Here is an 18,455-nt window from a genome sequence, read left to right as displayed (position 1 = left end):
CTGCTGGGATTAGAACTGGTGCCCATATGGGATCCCGGCACGGTCAAGGCGAGGACTTTAGCCACCAGGCCATGCTTCCGGGCCCCAAGGGAACCATTTAGCAGAAGCTGTACCTCTGAAGGACTAAACTCTCCTGTTCTCCTACAGTTACTTGCCATTTCCGCCTAGGAAACAACACCACAAATAGGAACAGGAAATAAAACAAACAGCAAAACAAGCATCTCCATTCAATTACTGTATGAAAACAAGAAAATCAATAATTAAAAGTTCTTTTTAAATACTTACTTTTGTTCAAAAGATTTACAGAGAGGAGACAAGAGAAAGGCTCTTCCGTCCACTGGTTCACTCCCCAAATGGTTCCAACGGGCACAGCTGAGCTGATCTGAAGCCAGGAACCAGAGTTTTGTCTAGGTTTCCCACGCGGATGCAGGGTCCCAAGGACTTGAGCCATCCTCCACCAGTGTCCCAGGCCACAAGCAGGGAACTGCAGTAAAAAAAAATGAAGCAGCCGGGACATCAACTGGCACCAAATGGGATACCAGTGCTACAAATCCGAGCAATCACAGCATGTGCTATACTGTGCTGCGACACAGTAGCTTAAACAGTGCCTGTATGGCCAGCATCCCACACAGCTCCCTGCTAATGCGCCTGGAAAAGCAGCAGAGAATGGCCCAACACCTTGGGCCCCTTCCCCGCACAGGAAATCCTGATAAAGCTCTCGGCTCCTGGCTTCAGCCCAGCCCAGTCCCAGCTGATGAAAACATTAGGAGCAAACCAGCAGATGCAAGGTCTCTGTAACTGCCTTTCAAATAAATCTTTTTTTAAAAGAAACATCCTTGGGACTGGTGTAGGCTGAGCCTCTGCCTATGGTCCCACATCTCTTATGGGACTCAGCTCATGTTCCAGCTGCTTCACATTACATACAGCTGCCTCATGTCCCAGCTTCCCAAGCGACTGCAACGGGCTGAAGCTGAGCCAATCCAAAGCCAGGAGCCAGAAGCCAGGAGCCAGGAGCCTCTCCCAGGTCTCCCACACGGGTGCTGGGTCCCAAGGCTTTGGGCCATGCTTGACTGCTTTCCCAGGCCAGAAGCAGGGAGCTGGATGGGAAGCAGAGCCGCCAGAACACTAACCAGAGCCCATATGGGATCCCGGTGCACGCAAGGCAAGGACTTTAGCCACTAGGCTATCATACTGAGCCCAAAAATAGTCTTTTCTTAACAAAAAAAAAAAATCTGGGCCCAGCGGCGTGGCCTAGCAGCTAAAAGTCCTCGCCTTGAAAGCCCCGGGATCCCATATGGGCGCCGGTTCTTATCCCGGCAGCTCCACTTCCCATCCAGCTCCCTGCTTGTGGCCTGGGAAAGCAGTCGAGGACGGCCCAATGCATTGGGACCCTGCATAAGCGTGGGAGACCAGGAAGAGGTTCCAGCTTCCTGGCTTCGGATCGTCATGCACTGGCCCATTGCGGCTCACTTGGGGAGTGAAACATCGGATGGAAGATCTTCCTCTCTGTCTCTCCTCCTCTGTGTATATCTCGCTGTAATAAAATGAATAAATCTTTAAAAAAAAAATTCAGAGTAGCACTACTACTGCTTATTAAAGCTGGATTCAAAGTATCAGGTACACTGGCAGAGTAGCAGATTCTAGCTATCCTTCTTAGAATGTATGTAAGCTTTGAGAACTTAAATCTAAAGGAAAACAAGCTAAAATCTTTATTTAGATTTTAGTATGTCCCTTGGATTTCCATACCATAAAGGCAACAAAACTTAGCTAATGAAAATGGATCAACATCCCTAATAAATGTAACTATCCTTATGGTGTTGCAGATGATTGGCATTTAATTCAACTTAAAATATCAGGTGGGGCCCAGTGCGATAGCGTTACGGTTAAGGTCCTCACCTTGAATGCGCCGGGATCCCATATGGGCGCTGGTTCTAATCCCGGCAGCTCCACTTCCCATCCAGCTCCCTGCTTGTGACCTGGGAAAGCAGTCGAGGACGGCCCAAAGCTTTGGGACCCTGCACCTGTGTGGGAGACCTGGCAAGAAGTTCCTGGCTCCTAGCTTCAGATCGGTGCAGCACCGGCCATTGTAGTCATTTGGGGAGTGAATCATTGGACAGAAGATCTTCGTCTCTTGTCTCTCCTCCTCTCTGTATATCTGCCTTTCCAATAAAATAAATAAATCTTTTAAAAAAAAATGTCAGGTGGAAACTTCTTGGTATGGCCTTCCACAAAAAGAAAAAAACTGCAAGAAAGCTAGACTGGCACCACCCCAATCTATTCCACCAAATATATAGAGCAGCAATCTTCATAAAATACCATTTACCTTTATTAATTTGAGATCCCCTGAGTTACTTATCAAACCTTAAATACCCTCTATGTACACCCAGAGTCGTGAGGGAGGGGTCCCAGTTTCCATCTCTAGCCTTGCACCCTAACTCCACCTCTATGCATTCCAGCAACTCCCATTCCCATAGCTCACCGAAGTCTCCTCCATGGACTAGACACGGCCATGACAAGCACAGACACACCGTGCTCCAGGTGCACACACCATCAAAGCCTTCCCAGAGCACCTTATCAGCACAGTCCTGCCCAACTCTGCCCTACTGGTATATCGCATCAGGATACCAGCCCTTACCCATGAAAGGAACCACTACCTCTTACCATGGCATGTCTCTCTCTTCCTGGACTTGTCTGCATTCATACCTGGATGCGCATTCTCACTCTTTCTGAGTAAGTTCTCCACATTACTTTGGTTTCTACTTCGAATTCTTATCTCACACAGGGTCAAGAATTAGAAGACAACAGCCAGGGAATGCAGTCCCACAATTTCACCTGCAAAAACGGGAACCTCCCTTCTACCAAGAAGTTGGCAAAGGCACAACAAAATACTGGTTGTACAGTAACAGCCAGTGACGGGCACAACAAGAAATTTTAATGACCATGAACTATAACCACTGAGTTTTTTAGAACACTAGGCCTACGTTTAAGTATTTCATAAATTATTCGTATATAAAATTTATTATTAATAATTTTTTTGAAAAATGAACTGCTCAAGGCTTATTTTCTATATTAATTCAGTGTACAGATCTCTTTGTCTAGGTGAGGGGAAAAAAAAAACCACCATAACTTGCTCCTGTTTGTTTTTCCCAGAAGAAAACAATTCAAAGTAATGCATAAACATTTAATTACCTCTAAATGATAGATGAAATAATTTACAAGCTGTATATATCCAAAACACTGAACATAAATTCAATTTTGTAAGACATACAAGATACACAAGCTGCTTTATACCAACATATACCCTATAGGTCACTTAGGATGTTAATTGATTTCTCAGCACGTATTCATATGTATATTTTTATACACATACACACACACACACACACACACACACACACACACACACGGAGTTGCAGATTATGATAAAAAATCAGAGTGGAAATGAGTAACCTGCCAATAAAAGATTCTAAAGCCACAGCCCACATCCAGAACGAAGGCACAAAAGCTTCTCTCTCAGGTCAGAGAGCATTTCCCTTGCCAGTGCTTAAATATGGAAACAGAACTGATTAACCACACACCACATTTTATAGTATACTTCTGTTACTATTTAAAAAGGAGTATTCTTTGATATTATGAATGTATTACAGAAAAACACTGGAAAAATAAACAGGATTAGATAAGCTCTTATACAACAAAGCTTTTTTTTTCCACTTGAAAAAGATGTCTATGTTCAAAATTAATATAACAGGCATAGGGTATAATAAAGAAAAGCATGAGGGCTCCTATGCAGATTTCCTACTCTCCTCATACCAACCAGGTTACTCCAATATTTTCAGCCTTAAAGCCAGATGGGTGATACTGTCAATTACAAGTGATTTTTTTTTTTTGGTAATTTAAAGATATATTTATTCAAACAATTCAGATAACACAGCAAAGTGAAACCCTTCTGGAAGTTTAAGTTGCTTTTGTTACACATTAACTATGTACTACATCCTCCTTAATTTTCTCTTTTTTCCCTTCTATATTTAACAGAGAAGAAAAAAAAATGCTCCATACAGAAATGACTGTTTAAAATTCATGCATCCAAGCAAAATCTACACTATCAGTACTTCCCTTTTCATTGTACCGAAAAGCTTCTAGGTAAACTGAAAGTCAAGAGAGTGTAAGAATATCAGTGCTCTGAGATAAGGCAGTTTAATATATACATATATATAAAATATATTACATATATTATATATATGAAAACATATTCATTGCTTTCAAAAAGTTTTAGAGCCTTAGCACTTTAAACTTACATAGTTGTTAAAGAAATAAAGCCAGCCACAAGAATCAACAGAATGCAGTAATCCATACAAAAAAAGAGTCGAACGCGCAGTACATGTTCAAGCTGGCATTCAAATGTGACAGTAAACAAATTATAATCAAAATAAAATGTTCAGTTTCATTAATTCTGAACATGTAAGTGGGGCCAGCTGACTACGACCTGAAGAGTGTACTTCAGCAACTGCTGTACATGAGTATGAAGCATGCAACCCCTGCACTAATGACAGTGCAATGTTCTGCAAAGCTGACCAAAGGAAAATCAACACCCACAAGTTCTCTTCCGGCCTACATAAAACTCAATGGTAAAGAATAAACTCAGAGTTTGTTTTAAGGCTTTCTCAGAAATGTTTCATGGCACTTCAACATTAAACATCACTAAAAGGCAAAACAAGTAAATATTCAGTTACAGTTACATAATTGAAAGCACATGCTATGTCAATTATTAAGGGACTCTTTTGTAAAGTTTTATTTCACTGTAGCTAAATTATACTTCGGGAAGGCAAATTCAAATCATACAGTAATAACTCATTAGTATACAGTGCAAACTGCATTTTCCGGAAATCCACCAAATACCACTCATTTCTTACAGGACCGAACGTCATTCTTTGCTACAATATTAATTATACAGACTTATTTTTCTCACAAGGGCAGTTATCCTTTCTTCAGCAATTTACCTACTGGTAAACTCTAAGATCATTATTCAACAGATCCCTTTTGGCCATACACACAGACCTTCCTCACAACAATCCATTTCTTGTATGAGGGCAGTCCTGAAAATCTGCGTGAGCCTAACAAGTCATTCTCGCCACGCCATACTCCAGGCTGACCACAGCAGGCTCCGCCTTGCTGAACTCCTCAGCATAGTCACTGTACCGATTGTCCGCAGGGCTGCTGCCCTCTATGGTTCGCAGAGCATCGTTTCCGGGCAGCAGAGTCTGCTCCTTCAGACACAGGGAGGCCTTCAGCGCAGGTGACTCAGGATGAACTGAACGCAACAGTTCCTTGGTGAGCACGCCATCTGTCTCTTGGTTTTTGCATTGTTTAATTTTCTAGAACAAATAGAAATTAAAAAAAAAAAAAAAACCTTAATGGCACATATCACATAGTTGACATACATTAGGTAAAAAACATCATTTTGCAAATGTTCTCTTTATGTATGACACAAATTAAATCTAACAAAATCTAGTGATGTGACATGGCTGAAAATTCTATTTATAACTTTTTCAAGCAAAACTGGTTAAGTTTTCATATTTGTTAAACAAACACTCCGGCCTAACTTGAATGCAGACAATAACTAGGCCTTCATCTTTAAAAAGGGTGCAGTTTACCTACAGAGAATATCACACATTTTATAATGAAAGAAGTCCGGGAGGGCCTCACTTCTTAAATCACAACTGTGTAACAACCCTAAGCTAATTTGTAGCTAAAAATCTCACTGTGAGGAGCTTTCTTTACAAAGCTTTCCTATAGTGATTTGTAAAGCAAACAAAGCAGGCTTTAGAATACAAGAGAACTTTTTTCTTTTTTTCTTTTTTTTAACAGAATAGACAGAGTTTAAAGTGTTTTTGGTGGTATATTATGCTCCTGAAATCCACAGGCTGATCACCGTCTTCATTATCAACATGCTGGACTTAACCCTCTTTAACAAGCACCCTCCCCACAAGTTACTCATCTCTAACTCCTCCTGCCTGAGGCAGACAAGACAGTCTTGCTGAGTTATATTAACTGACTAGGATTCCTAAAAGATTACAGAAGGGGCCCGGCGCCGTGGCCTAGCGGCTAAAGTCCTCGCCTTGAACGCCCTGGGATCCCAAACGGGCGCCAGTTCTTATCCCGGCAGCTCCACTTCCCATCCAGCTCCCTGCTTGTGGCCTGGGAAAGCAGTTGAGGATGGCCCAAAGCCTTGGGACCCTGCATCCGCGTGGGAGACCCGGAAGAGGTTCCAGGTTCCCGGCTTCGGATCGGCACGCACCGGCCATTGCGGCTCACTTGGGGAGTGAATCATCGGACAGAAGATCTTCCTTTCTCTCCTCCTCTCTGTATATCTGACTTTGTGATAAAATAAATAAATCTTTTTTAAAAAAAAGAGTAAATTAAAGTAATATTCTCAAAATATTAAATTTGATACTTTAGAATACTTACAGATTCTAGGTCTTTAAAATCTTGCTCTAACTGCTTATTTTGTTCATTCATATTCATAATTCTATTCAGTACAGACTGCCTAGGATGCAACGTTCGATCAAACTGGTGGTACATGTTTCTCCAAAACCTTTATGACAAAAAGAAAAAAGTTTCAATCAGTTGTGCTTGAAACAAACACATTAAAAACTTGAATGTTGCCAACTTACTTAAAATTGAATGACACTGTATTTGGTTCCAACACTGTGAATCTTTCTGAACTGTAGACAGGATTTAAGTACTTCTTCAGCTCATCCAAAAGAAATGGCCATAAGGAGTACGTCTTTTCCTTCAGCCTTAACGAGAAACACGGAAACAGGTTTTCAGAGATGCAAAGCACTGTGGCTAGCACTCATTTTTACAAGTCAGGCTATTACGTGTACCTTTTTCCTTCTATTCACAGGCTAACTTCTTGTCTCTACATTTTGTATTTTCTCTTTTTTCATTCATAACCATGTAATTAATAAAGGCATATCACTTGAAGATAACAGGTCTGTCATTTTCTCTCACAAACATAGGCTTTTAAGGGATTCCTCTCAACTCACATAATTTAAAAACTCAGGTTTGTGGGCTGACATTGTGGTGCAGTGGGCTGACGCCACCACTTGCAATGCCAACATCTCTATCAGAGTGCAGTCTGAATCCCGACTGCTGACCTGCAAATGCAGCCAGTGCACCTGGGAAAGCCACAGATGGCCCTTGGGCCTACACTGAGGAGCCAAAATTCAGCCTGGCTCACCTCTGGCCTTTGCAACTCTTGGACGGTATACCAGCTAACTCACTCACATTCTCTCTCTCTTTCTCTCTGACCTGTCCCATCTAGTTAAAATTACCACATGCATGTAATTGAGGACAGTATTCCCTATTCTTCCTATAGTTGTGTCATAGGAGAAAGTCACCTGCTCCAAATTACGGTAACTATTGTGAATTTTGTAGTGCAGCGCTGAAGTGTTCATGTTCTTCCAATTATTCACCTCTGCAGTGTTCTATTTACTTGCTGTTCCCTTTATAACTTTTAGAATTCCCACGTGCTCTCAGCTCTGTTGTCTCTGTCGAGGGTCTGAACATGTGGCTGTCTTCCAAGTACTTACAGTCAGCTTCTCCAATATGATTTAGAATCTGTAACAGTTCTTCATTGCCCAATCTAAACATTTTTATGGGATCTCTCAGCCTCGCCCCAGATCTTCCCTGAATCCAAGTTTAGGCAAAAATTCTTTCCCTGAAGACTGGCTAGAAAAGAATCAGTGATTAGGAGCTAATGTCTCAGAGAGTATCTGAGATTCTGCCTTAGGGAGAGGTGACAGACATCGAGGCTAACGCATGTTCTCCAAAGGGCTGCCTATTTAGAACTGTGGGAAAACCATAAGGCTATCCCGCACCTTGAAACAAATCGACAGTCTTAAATCTTTTACTGTGCTTTAAAACTACTGACCAGTATTTCTGAGGAAATAATGAGAAGTCTTCTCTGCTCCTAAACAGACTGAGGAGGGTGAGGTGAGCTTCCAGGGAGCTGGCAATGTTTCCTGTCAAGGGCTCTGGTTACATCACTGTGCAAGACTACTAAGATCTCCTGAACGACACCCTTTCTGTACATTTAAAGTGCACTTAAAATGCATTCCTACTGTTTACCCTGAGGGGAATGGGAGATGTTAGAAAGGTACTTATTTTCAGAAATACAGACGATAAAATTTTATAATAAAATTCAATTCCATTTCATACTGTTGAGAGTTAAGTTCAACCATGATTTGTTGGACCTCAATGAAAAAAGAAAAACTACAGTCTGTTTTAATCAAGTTATCTTACTTGAGTTCTTCTCTTTCCTTCTGACAATTTCCAAGGAAGTTTCCAAATTGGCATGAGTAAATATGTTCATGGATCTGAAGAAGAAATGCTTCATTGAATTCAAAGGCTTGTGGAAACTGTTCAGTCAAATGCCATACACATTCCAAGAACTGAGTAAACACTGGTGAGACTTCCTTTGGGTCACCATCCAAATGGCCACACCTAACCCCCCAGAAAGCACAAGCTATTAACAACGCCTCTCAAAGAAACCCACTGTTAAGGCATTACAAAATTTGAATACAATGACAAAACTTGATTCGAAAACACTATTACGCCAACACAAAAAAAGATGTCTTACTGAAACCACTTACACCTATGTGGTTTCACACAACATTAAAGGATTTGTTATCTTTTAATGACTATACTGCAGCTCAAAAGGAGGATATCCATGAAAATTAGCAAAGATATTAAAATTGAAATCAATGACAGAAAATAAATCAGTTTTTGCATAAAACACAGCACTATCATCTCTCATTAGATATCTGAATTCAGGAGAAAAGAAACATTTTGATACCTTCACTTGCTAATTTTAGTTAACATATGGTTAAATAAATAAATGTGACTCACCTGTCTGAAAATTTATGTCCAAAAGAAATCCAATCTTTTTCTATTAAAACCTTAATGAGAAAAAGAAAAATCCACATTATATCCACTTAAAAATGTTATTGCTTATTTAAAATGGATTACATCCTATTAGCCTTAACTTACACTTTTAATTGATTACTATAAAAAGGCAAATGTTAAAGGCCAGATCCTTGGTGAGGGGTAGCTTAAAGAGTAAAACACACAAAGAGCGGTCTTGCAACTTAAATGATATGGTTGGACTTATCACATTTTAAGTGAGAACTTCTATGTTGTTAAGGTAGTATTACATGAAATTTTTTGTATGTATAAAGATGATAGTTATAGAAAAATACAAGGAAACTACACATGAAAGGCAAGCAATGGTTAATTCTGGGAGAAAGACTTGAGCGAATGATTTAAATCTTATAATTTACTTGTATATTAATTATACTTTTTTAAAGTTAATAATGGATAGAACAATGAAAATGTGGGTTACATGTAGTTCTAAATGCTGCTCTCTCTCCTCTTCAATGGACTGTCCATATCGGGCTTCTGTGTCACGGCTTTTCTAGCCACACTGTGTTGAAACTCAACATCTTTCACACTAAACTTGCTCCTCGCCTTAGTTTAGTGAGGAACCCGAGAGAGCACTGCTCAACCCGGAACTTGGAAATTCTTCCGGAGGAACTCTCTCCTCTCTACCCCAATGCATGACCACTGCTTGCAGACTCTACGTTCTGTGCACCGTGGAAGCCATCATCTGCTCCCCGCCCCCCTGCTCCCAGGCCGCCTTAGATCTGGCCCTTTCTGCCCCCACAAACTCTCCTAACAGCCTCTACCCTGGCCACCGGATCCCCTTTCCCACACCGCTCTACCTTCAACATGTCATGCTATTCGATAATTCTTTTTTTTTTAAAGAATTATTTATTTTTATTACAAAGTCAGATATACAGGGAGGAGGGACAGAGAGGAAGATCTTCTGTCCGATGGTTCACTCCCCAAGTGACCGCAACGGCCGGTGCTACGCCGATCCCAAGCCAGGAACCTGGAACCTCCTCCAGGTTTCCCACACAGGTGCAGGGTCCCAAAGCTTTGGGCTGTCCTCGACTGCTTTCCCAGGCCACAAGCAGGGAGCTGGATGGGAAGAGGGGCTGCCGGGATTAGAACCAGTGGCCATATGGGATCCCGGGGCGTTCAAGGTGAGGACTTTAGCCGCTAGGCCACGGTGCCGAGCCCCGATAATTCTAAACTAATAAAATCATTCCAACAATTCTTATTCACTTGACCTGGGTCAGGATATAAACTTTTTCATCATTTCTAAAATATTCCTAACACATTATCAAACTTAAATGAAGGTGTTTTTCATTTTTTTAAGTAAAGTCTTTATTTTTCATAGTATAGTTCCTTAAGCTCAGGGATTTCCTCTTCCATCCTGCGCCCAGCCTCTTCCTCCTTTTGTTTTCTCCCACAGTGTAACAATATAGTCACAAATCTATCATTCTGCTAGTCAAGTGTATCCTGACATTGTGGGTTTAGAGAGTGTTATTAAGTCCAGCATTCTATTGTCAATATATTTAAGTTTCACTGGGAGTCCACCTTTTATTGAGAAGTAGGGATGACTACACAGCAGTGTATCTCCACTTCATGGTATACTTCCCTGTATTATACAGATACTGTAGATAAATATATACATATACATGCTTACCAAAGTATCTACTAATCTTGTATTTGGCATGAAGGTTGGCTTATATAAAAGAACATATGATATCTGTCCCTTTCAGAATGTATTTTAAGTAAGTTTCCGGGCCTGGTATGGTAGCCAAGTGGCCAAGCTCGCCTTGACCGTGCCGGGATCCCGTGGAGGTGTTAGTTCATGTCCCAGCTGCTCCACTTCCCATCCAGCTCCCTGCTTGTGGCCTGGGAAAGCAGTTGAGGACGGCCCAAAGCTTTGGGATTCTGCACCTGCATAGGAGACCCAGAGGGAGCTCTTGGCTCCCAGCTTTAGATGAATTCAGCTCTGGTCATTGTGGCTACTTGGGGAGTGAAACAGCAGACAAAACACTTTCTCTCTGTCTCTCCTTATCTCTTGCATATTCGCATTTCCAGTAAAAATAAATAAATCTTAAAAAAATAAAGTTTCTGCAAAATAAAATTTTACATATTCCAATTTGTGCCTTGTTTTACCATATTACGTACAGCTGTTGGCTCAATATCAGAGCTAATATTGACTATCCCTTTGGTAGCATTACAGAAAAAACAATCCTTTAAAATTCAATGCCCTTTGTCACAAAGGAAGCACAAGGAAAAATGAGTCTAATTCAAGATCTCCCAAGCTGAGTGTGACATTTTGAGCCAGACAGTTCCTTGCTGTGGCCACTGTCATGTGCATAAGCAGTGGTCTGCAGTATCCATGGCCTCTGCCGACCAGACGCTGGTCACACCATTGGCTTTAGTGCTGAACTGCTTCTTCCAAATGCCTGATGGTCCCCAAGGGCACAGGTGACTTCAGATTCTTACCATGAAGCCTCTGACTGTGCGGTAGAAGGGGTCCAGCAGAAGAGAGCCAAGGGAGCACACCTGGGAAGTCCTATCCCAGCCATCAGAACAGTGCACCAATACACTGGCATTTTCAACCACGATTGCCTGAAAAGAAAAGTTACATCATTAGGGCCTTGCAGGACATATTTAGGGGAGATCAGTAGCCAGTGGAAAACCACACCAGCAACCAGTACACTGCATGAAACAGCTGTGCCTACAATGGCAACACTAACACAGCATCATTCCAAAACCAAAAAAAACAAAAACTACCCACAATAACATTACATAAAGAAAACATGAAAAAATAAATAAAAATGTTGTGATGAATTTAAGAACTTTCTTTAAAGTCTTTACATTAAGTGCTAGGTGACAATTTTAAATCTCATTTCAAAGTGCATCTTGTTTAAGCTAAAGCATATTCAGGACCAATGCCAGCTAATCCTCGAATACCATTATTCCCTGTGTGTGCTGTTTCATGTCCCAGCTGCTTCACTTCCCATTCAGCTCCCTGCTTACAGCCTGGGAAACCAAAGCAGAGGACGGCCCAAGTCCCTGGGGACCCTAAACCAGCGTGGGAGACTCAGAAGACGCTCCTGGTTCCTGGCTTCAGATCAGTTCCGCTCTGGCCATTGCAGCCTTTTGGGGAGTGAATCAGCATATTAAAGATCTTTCCTTCTCTGTATCTCCATCTTTCTGTAAATCTACCTTTCCGATAAAAATAAATAATTTTTTTAAACAAAGCATAATAAAGTCTACCTGACTGGAATAAACAACCAGCAGCTAACAGAATAAATCCATTCCTTTCCAACAAACAGAACCACAAATCAAATATCAGACAGAAAGAGTTACTTTGGCTAAGAAGATCGCAGCATCCATAACAGCTTTGATGTGGCGAAGCCAGCCTGAGCTCTCCAAACCAGAGTAGAAATCATTGACACAAAGCCCTTTGGTACCATTGACTAAAAAGGGGAAAAAGACATTCTAGTTAGAATGAGGCCATTGTCTCTACGCCTTCTGTTTCAAGATTTCTGTGAGTGAATTTTGAGAAACAAGAGAACAAAACAAATCAGCAAGACTTTTATAAATGAGAAAGAGGTCTAGCGCTAGCTTCAGCAGCACATATACTAAAACTGGTATGACAGAAAGAGGTCTATGTTTCTGTTATTCCATGTGATTAAATAAAATTCCAATCTGCTTTTTAAAAAACTGCAGCACAGTATATAACTAACACTATAATTTTTTTTAATTTCTCATAATTCAAAAACATTTCAATATTAAAATTAAATGTGATCAAAATTAATTTTCACTAACTACTGGCAAACAGAATATCTAACAAGTGTAATTTTTCACAAAACAGCCGGAACTGCACTATACAACACAGTAGCTGCTATCCAGATGTAGCTACTGAACACCCGACACGTGCAGTCTAAACTGAGATGTACTGTAAGTGTAAAACAAGCACCCATTTCCAAACCTGATGCAAAGCAAAATATATCATCACCAATTCTGCATATTTACTACATGCTAAAGAGAGCATTTTTAGCAATCAGGTAACCAGAGTAGACTTTGAAGAGTTCACGAAAAACTGAAACTCTAGAGTTCATTTTGGTGCCAATCATTTTTTCAAACTATGCATAGATTTTTATTACACACTGTCCATGAACTTTTTGAAGAGCCTTCATAAATTTAAAATTAATCTCACCTGTTTCTTATTGCTTTTGAAAATGTGACAACTAGAAAATTCTAAATTACATACAACCAGCATTTTATTACTACTGAACAAAGCTACTGAAAAGCTAAGCGATGATCATACCTTCCAATAATTTCTGAAGACTGGATCTCATGACATGAATATTCTCAATTCCAACAAACTGAAATCTAATGTTAGAATAGTTGTCTTCGTTTTCATAACCTTTTCCGGCTGCTCTGTTTGCCATGGCATTGAGCTAAAATCAGACATTTACAGACAAGTTACATTTGCCCTGAAGTTAATATGGCAAAGGTCAAGAACACACAAACTAAGCCATATTTTAGCTAGGAGAGATTAAAATGAACTTATCAAAGTTGAATAAGCTACTTTTTTATAGTAAAACTTTTACCTGTATTATTAATTCTGAAGAAGAATACTATAAACCAATATGTTGTTGCATAATGGAAAGATTCAGATAGAATGTCCACTTAAACAATAAAGGCTTTCAGTTGATTTTCCATATGTTTGTAATATTTCCAAGTAAAAAAGAAAGAACTACTCTCTATGTAAATCCCAAATTCAGATATGAGCAAAGCTGGAAGCTTACATATTACAGAATGAAATTCTGAGATCACTTCAGAAAAGGCCTGAAGAAGCTGGTCATTCAGAATGCCACAGGGACCTGGAAAACCAGGTATGAAGGATTCCTAGCTAGCTGAGGTCCTCCACATTACAGGTTACAGGGACCCATAACCGTTCAATACAGTTTATCATCCACTATCTTGGTATGTCTTTAATAATCAGGCCCAAAATAAACTGGTTTCTAGGCAGAAAATAAAAACTGCCCACAGACCCATGGTCTTTTGGTTACATCAAATTTTATCACAGGTTCACACAGGATTTGGTATGCTTAACTCTTCATACTAGGATTTCACATAGTATGCTACAATAATTTACTAAGTATTCTTACAGATTTGGAAGTAAAAGTAACTTTTCATTCAGTGGATTGCAACCCAGGTTAGCAGCAAATACATTCAAGTTGCAGTTAATCAAGTCTACTGGTTATCTACCACCTACAAGGACTACAATAAAATTAAAATTTAGATATTAAAATTGCTTCTACATTATTGCTACTTGATTTTAAAATTTACCAGTAGAGAAAAGAATTTTTTTGTGTGTAGAGGACCACTACACAAATAAAAGTTATGGGGTCCTGAGTAACAAATCACTATCAACCCTCATTTTCAGAAAAGTCTCAATAATAAAATCACCTTTTATATCTAATATTACTTTAAAAAGAGCTCTATCCAATTAGTCCAGATTATACAAAAGGAGCAAACAAAAATTTTTTATAGGAGACAATACCAGCTAGACTCCTAAAGAGACTCTCTTATTTTGAACAAAAGAAAATATGATCAAATCTTCCGTTTGGGGTTTACCAAATACTTATCGATTTATTCAAGTTAACATCGACTGTTTCCGCCCAGAGTTCTGTGACACAGAGTAACGATGGGAATTACTTCTGAAAGAGCTAGCACGCCTTTCACAAAGCTGCCTCAAATAGCTGGGTTCTATATTGCTCACTCGCTTTTCCTCATCGCTTTCTTCTAGCTCCTCATCACTCCAGATTTTTGAAGAAATCCTCACTATTATTTTGCCAATGTCCTTTTGTGTATCCCACCAGCTCTGCATGCGGTGCTATAATAAAAATTAAAGGTACTGTTAGCTATCACTACTGAGGATTTTAATTAATTTAGCTTCAGAATCCTACGGGAACTGGTTGTTTAACTGTCTAGTCAAAAAAAAAAAAAAGATTCTAGTATTTATAGCATTTGTATGACAAAAAAAATTAGCTGTACAGTACAAATGCCTAACAGAACGATTTCTTGTTTATGATTTGTACACGTTGAATATTCCTTATCTAAAAATGCTTGAGACCAGAGTGTTTGAGATTGTTGTGGGATTCTGGAATATCTGTACTCTTGGGAGTGGGATCCAAGTATAAACATAAAATTAATTTGCTTCATCTATAGCTCACATGTACAGCCAAAGGTAATTTTATACAATATTGCAATAATTTTGTACATGAAACAAAGTTTTAAGGTAGGAAATTTTTCAGCTATGGTGGCATCATATCAGTACCAAAACATTTTAAAATTTCAACTATTTTGGGTTTCAGGTTTTCTGACTAGCAATGCTTAAACTGTGATTTGCTAGTCAATGTTTCCTAACTTACATTTTCCCTTATTTTCTTGGCTATTTCAAATTAAGATCCATTATTTCAACACAAAATGCTTTGCCAATTAAAACTTCTGTAAGAGTAATAAGAATTTCTAATTCTTATGAAATTCAATGTAGTATTTCTTCATAATAACATAAAACTTACTTACCATTCTGATTTCTCAAAATAAAGTGAAGCCTTCCTGGCACAGGCATTTATCATAGTGGTTAAGGATATCTGTGTCCCAGGGCCAGAGCAATGGCTCAATGACTAAATCCTCACCTTGCAAGTGTCAGAATGCCATATGGGCACAAGTTTGTGTCCCAGCAGCCCCACTTCCATTTCAGCTTCCTGCTTGTGGGCTGGGAAAGCAATATAGGATGGTTCAAAGCCTTAGGACTCTGCACCCACGTGGGAGACCCAGAAGAAGCTCCTGGCTACTGGCTTTGGATCAGCTCAGCTCTGGCTGTTGTGGCCATTTTGGGAATGAACCAGTGGATGGAAGATCTTTCTCTTTGTCTTTTTTCTATAAGACAGATCTGCTTTTCCAATAAAAATAATAAACAAAATCTTTAAAAAAAAAAAAAAAAGCCTGTGTTCCCTATCAGAGAATCTGGCTTAGAATAGTTACAGCTCCTGTTCCCAGCTCCAGCCCCAGCCGTCGTGGGGATCTGAGGAGTTAACCAGTACATGGGAGTACTCTCTCATTCCCTCTCTTTTGCACCCCTCCTCCCAAATTTAAGGTAAAAAAAAAAATCCTGGTGTCCTACATGTATACACCAGAACATATAAGCAATCATCTGTGTTAATGGGCAAAATGATCTTCTAAGCTGATATATTTTACATAACTGAAACTTCAGCATCATTAACCTTGGGAACTTTAAAACTAGTATTCATATATCTTAAATACAGGAAAAGTGCTTAATTCCCATTAAAGTAATAGAGATGATTAAAGCATTAGGGTTACTGCACTTAATAAGGAGCATACTTTGGGCCTGGTGTCCATGACATACATATAGCGATTGGCCGGGTTGGCTTTGCTGACGGCTTGAAGCAAATGTTCATCCTCCAGACACCTGGCACTGAATCCGGACAACGGCTGACTACATCGACAAATGGCAGCCTGGTTTGAGAAAGAAAGAAAACAGACTATGCACACATCTCTGAAACACGGCTCGAAAACCTGTTTAAAAGAAAACCAAAAATGTTAAAATACGCAATCTGTTTAAAACTTGGCAAGACCATTACAAAGCACTAACTTTGAAATCCTATTTGAATTAAATAGTATTTCAATATCGTGATACTAAGTTTCCCTATTATCTTCTTCTCCTAAAAAAACTAAATGATTTCTTATCTAGTTTTTTTTTTACTTCTTTTTCAGGCGTTTCCTTAGCCAGTTTGGTAAAAAAAAAAAAAAAAGAAAGAAAGAAAAGAAAAGAAGAAGAAGAAAGAAAAGAAAAACAACAGGGGTCCAGTACGGTAGCCTAGTAGCTAAAGTCCTTGCCCTGCATGCAGCAGGATCTCATGTGGGCACCAGTCTGGCTGCTCCACTTCCCATCCAGCTCCCTGCTTGTGGCCTGGGAAAGCAGTCAAGGACAGCCCAAAACTTTGGGGCCATGCGCATGTGTAAAACCCGGAAAAAGTTCCTGGCTGCAGGCTTTGGATGGCCTAGGCTCTGGCCGTTGCCACCCATGTGGGAGAGCCTGGTGAAGCTCACGGCTTCTGGCCTTGGCTTGGCCCGGGCTGGCCGTCTAGGCAGCGAACTAACAGATGAATGATATCCCCTTCTCTCCGTCTCACACACACAGGATAAACCATCAACACCATGAATAAGTAAAATGAATACAGACTTAGTAAATACTTTTTAGATCTTTTTTGTGATTTCTTTCAGTTTGGCACAGTCTTGTAATAAAAAATTTTTACAAACATGTACACAAACTGGGGCCATAACCAAGTAACCTTTTCATGACTTAGTATATGAAGCATTTGTTTAACTTCTACTTCTTCTCCATTTCAAAATCCAACTAAATATATTTAAGATACATAAGACCGTGGGGAAAGAAAATGGGAAAAGAAACAACGATGGGGATGTCCGTCAGATTTGGGAAGCTGATAGCAGATTAGTAAATGATAATCAATTTAACAAAGAAAGTTGCCAACTCCTAAAGTCGACGAGAAGCAAGGGTTTTTGAGAGGCTCAGGAATCGGTACCTCTGAAAGCCTGAGCAGGCTTCTGTTCAAGAAAAACAGACTGAATGCAGTGTCAGGACTGGTGCGGGCCCCTCGGAGCCTCCCTCACCCAGAGACAGATACTCCTTGATGAAGAGGACTCGCCTGAAGGCTCCAGACAACAGGCAGAGCTGTGGCCAAAGCCCGGCACCCTCAGAAGCAGATGGATTAAAACAAAAGCCTACGAAACAGGACAGGACCCGCCACTCCCTCTGTCCGTACTTGGCTAACAGCCAGGCGTATCACACATTTTATCATGAAATTAGATCATTCTTCTTCAATGAAACCAACCTGCACAGCAGAAACAATCCAAAGGTAGACTGCTAATGTACAGAAATTTGTCAGCTTCAATGAGAGCCCAGCCCACAACCAGAAATTCAAAAGACATAAAACCAGACAATAGACAAAAAGTTGCTCTGCGGGAAAAGCAAACAAAACCATCACTAATGTGGAAACCAAAGAGTTTAAAACTCTCTACCCCAGCCTAATTCCTAACACAGAGAACTAAGACATCACACCCAAGAAAACCTGTCTAGGATGTTTTCAGAAAATAGGAAAGAACTCTTAGGTACCAGAAAAATAAGTGATTCCTGAGATACAATGGAAATAAGGTTAAGGAAATCCTCCAGAAAACAGACTGCAAATAGAAGAAGCTAAGGCAAATGGACATTTATGTCAGGAAGCCCAACTGTCAGTTCACATAGGTTAAAATACAAAGAAAAGTAGTAACAAGAAAGAAGACTACTGCAGAAATTGAAAAAGCAATTTTCCATCAGATGAAATGTAAAAAGACCAGCCAAGGCACATCACTGTGAAACCTCAAAACAACGGAAAGAAGCTTCTAAAACTCTCCAGAGGAAAAAGAAAAAG

The 18,455-nt window shown here is 40.0% G+C and overlaps 1 protein-coding gene across 2 annotated transcripts in view; it reads right to left on the bottom strand.

The window, feature by feature from the left end:
* Positions 1–4,740: 4,740 nt before the first annotated feature.
* MTMR6 (myotubularin related protein 6) overlaps positions 4,741–18,455 on the bottom strand; it is a 34,485-nt gene continuing 20,770 nt past the window's right edge. The window contains exons 6-15 of one of the 2 annotated variants that reach the window (XM_058670965.1): positions 16,345–16,479; positions 14,720–14,833; positions 13,259–13,391; positions 12,295–12,404; positions 11,425–11,550; positions 8,911–8,960; positions 8,305–8,505; positions 6,672–6,797; positions 6,466–6,592; positions 4,741–5,372 (exon numbers count right to left, since the gene is read on the bottom strand). In XM_058670965.1, coding sequence (XP_058526948.1) covers positions 5,112–5,372; positions 6,466–6,592; positions 6,672–6,797; positions 8,305–8,505; positions 8,911–8,960; positions 11,425–11,550; positions 12,295–12,404; positions 13,259–13,391; positions 14,720–14,833; positions 16,345–16,479 — 1,383 coding nt within the window. In that variant the 3' untranslated portion in view covers positions 4,741–5,111. The remainder of the gene's footprint in view (positions 5,373–6,465; positions 6,593–6,671; positions 6,798–8,304; positions 8,506–8,910; positions 8,961–11,424; positions 11,551–12,294; positions 12,405–13,258; positions 13,392–14,719; positions 14,834–16,344; positions 16,480–18,455) is intronic. The other variant, XM_004577576.4, reaches the window with a different exon arrangement.

Source organism: Ochotona princeps, chromosome 12 (genome assembly GCF_030435755.1).
Source record: "Ochotona princeps isolate mOchPri1 chromosome 12, mOchPri1.hap1, whole genome shotgun sequence".
NCBI lineage: Eukaryota > Metazoa > Chordata > Mammalia > Lagomorpha > Ochotonidae > Ochotona > Ochotona princeps.
The sequence above is the reverse complement of the archived record's forward strand: the minus strand, read 5'-3'. Positions and strand labels throughout refer to the sequence as shown.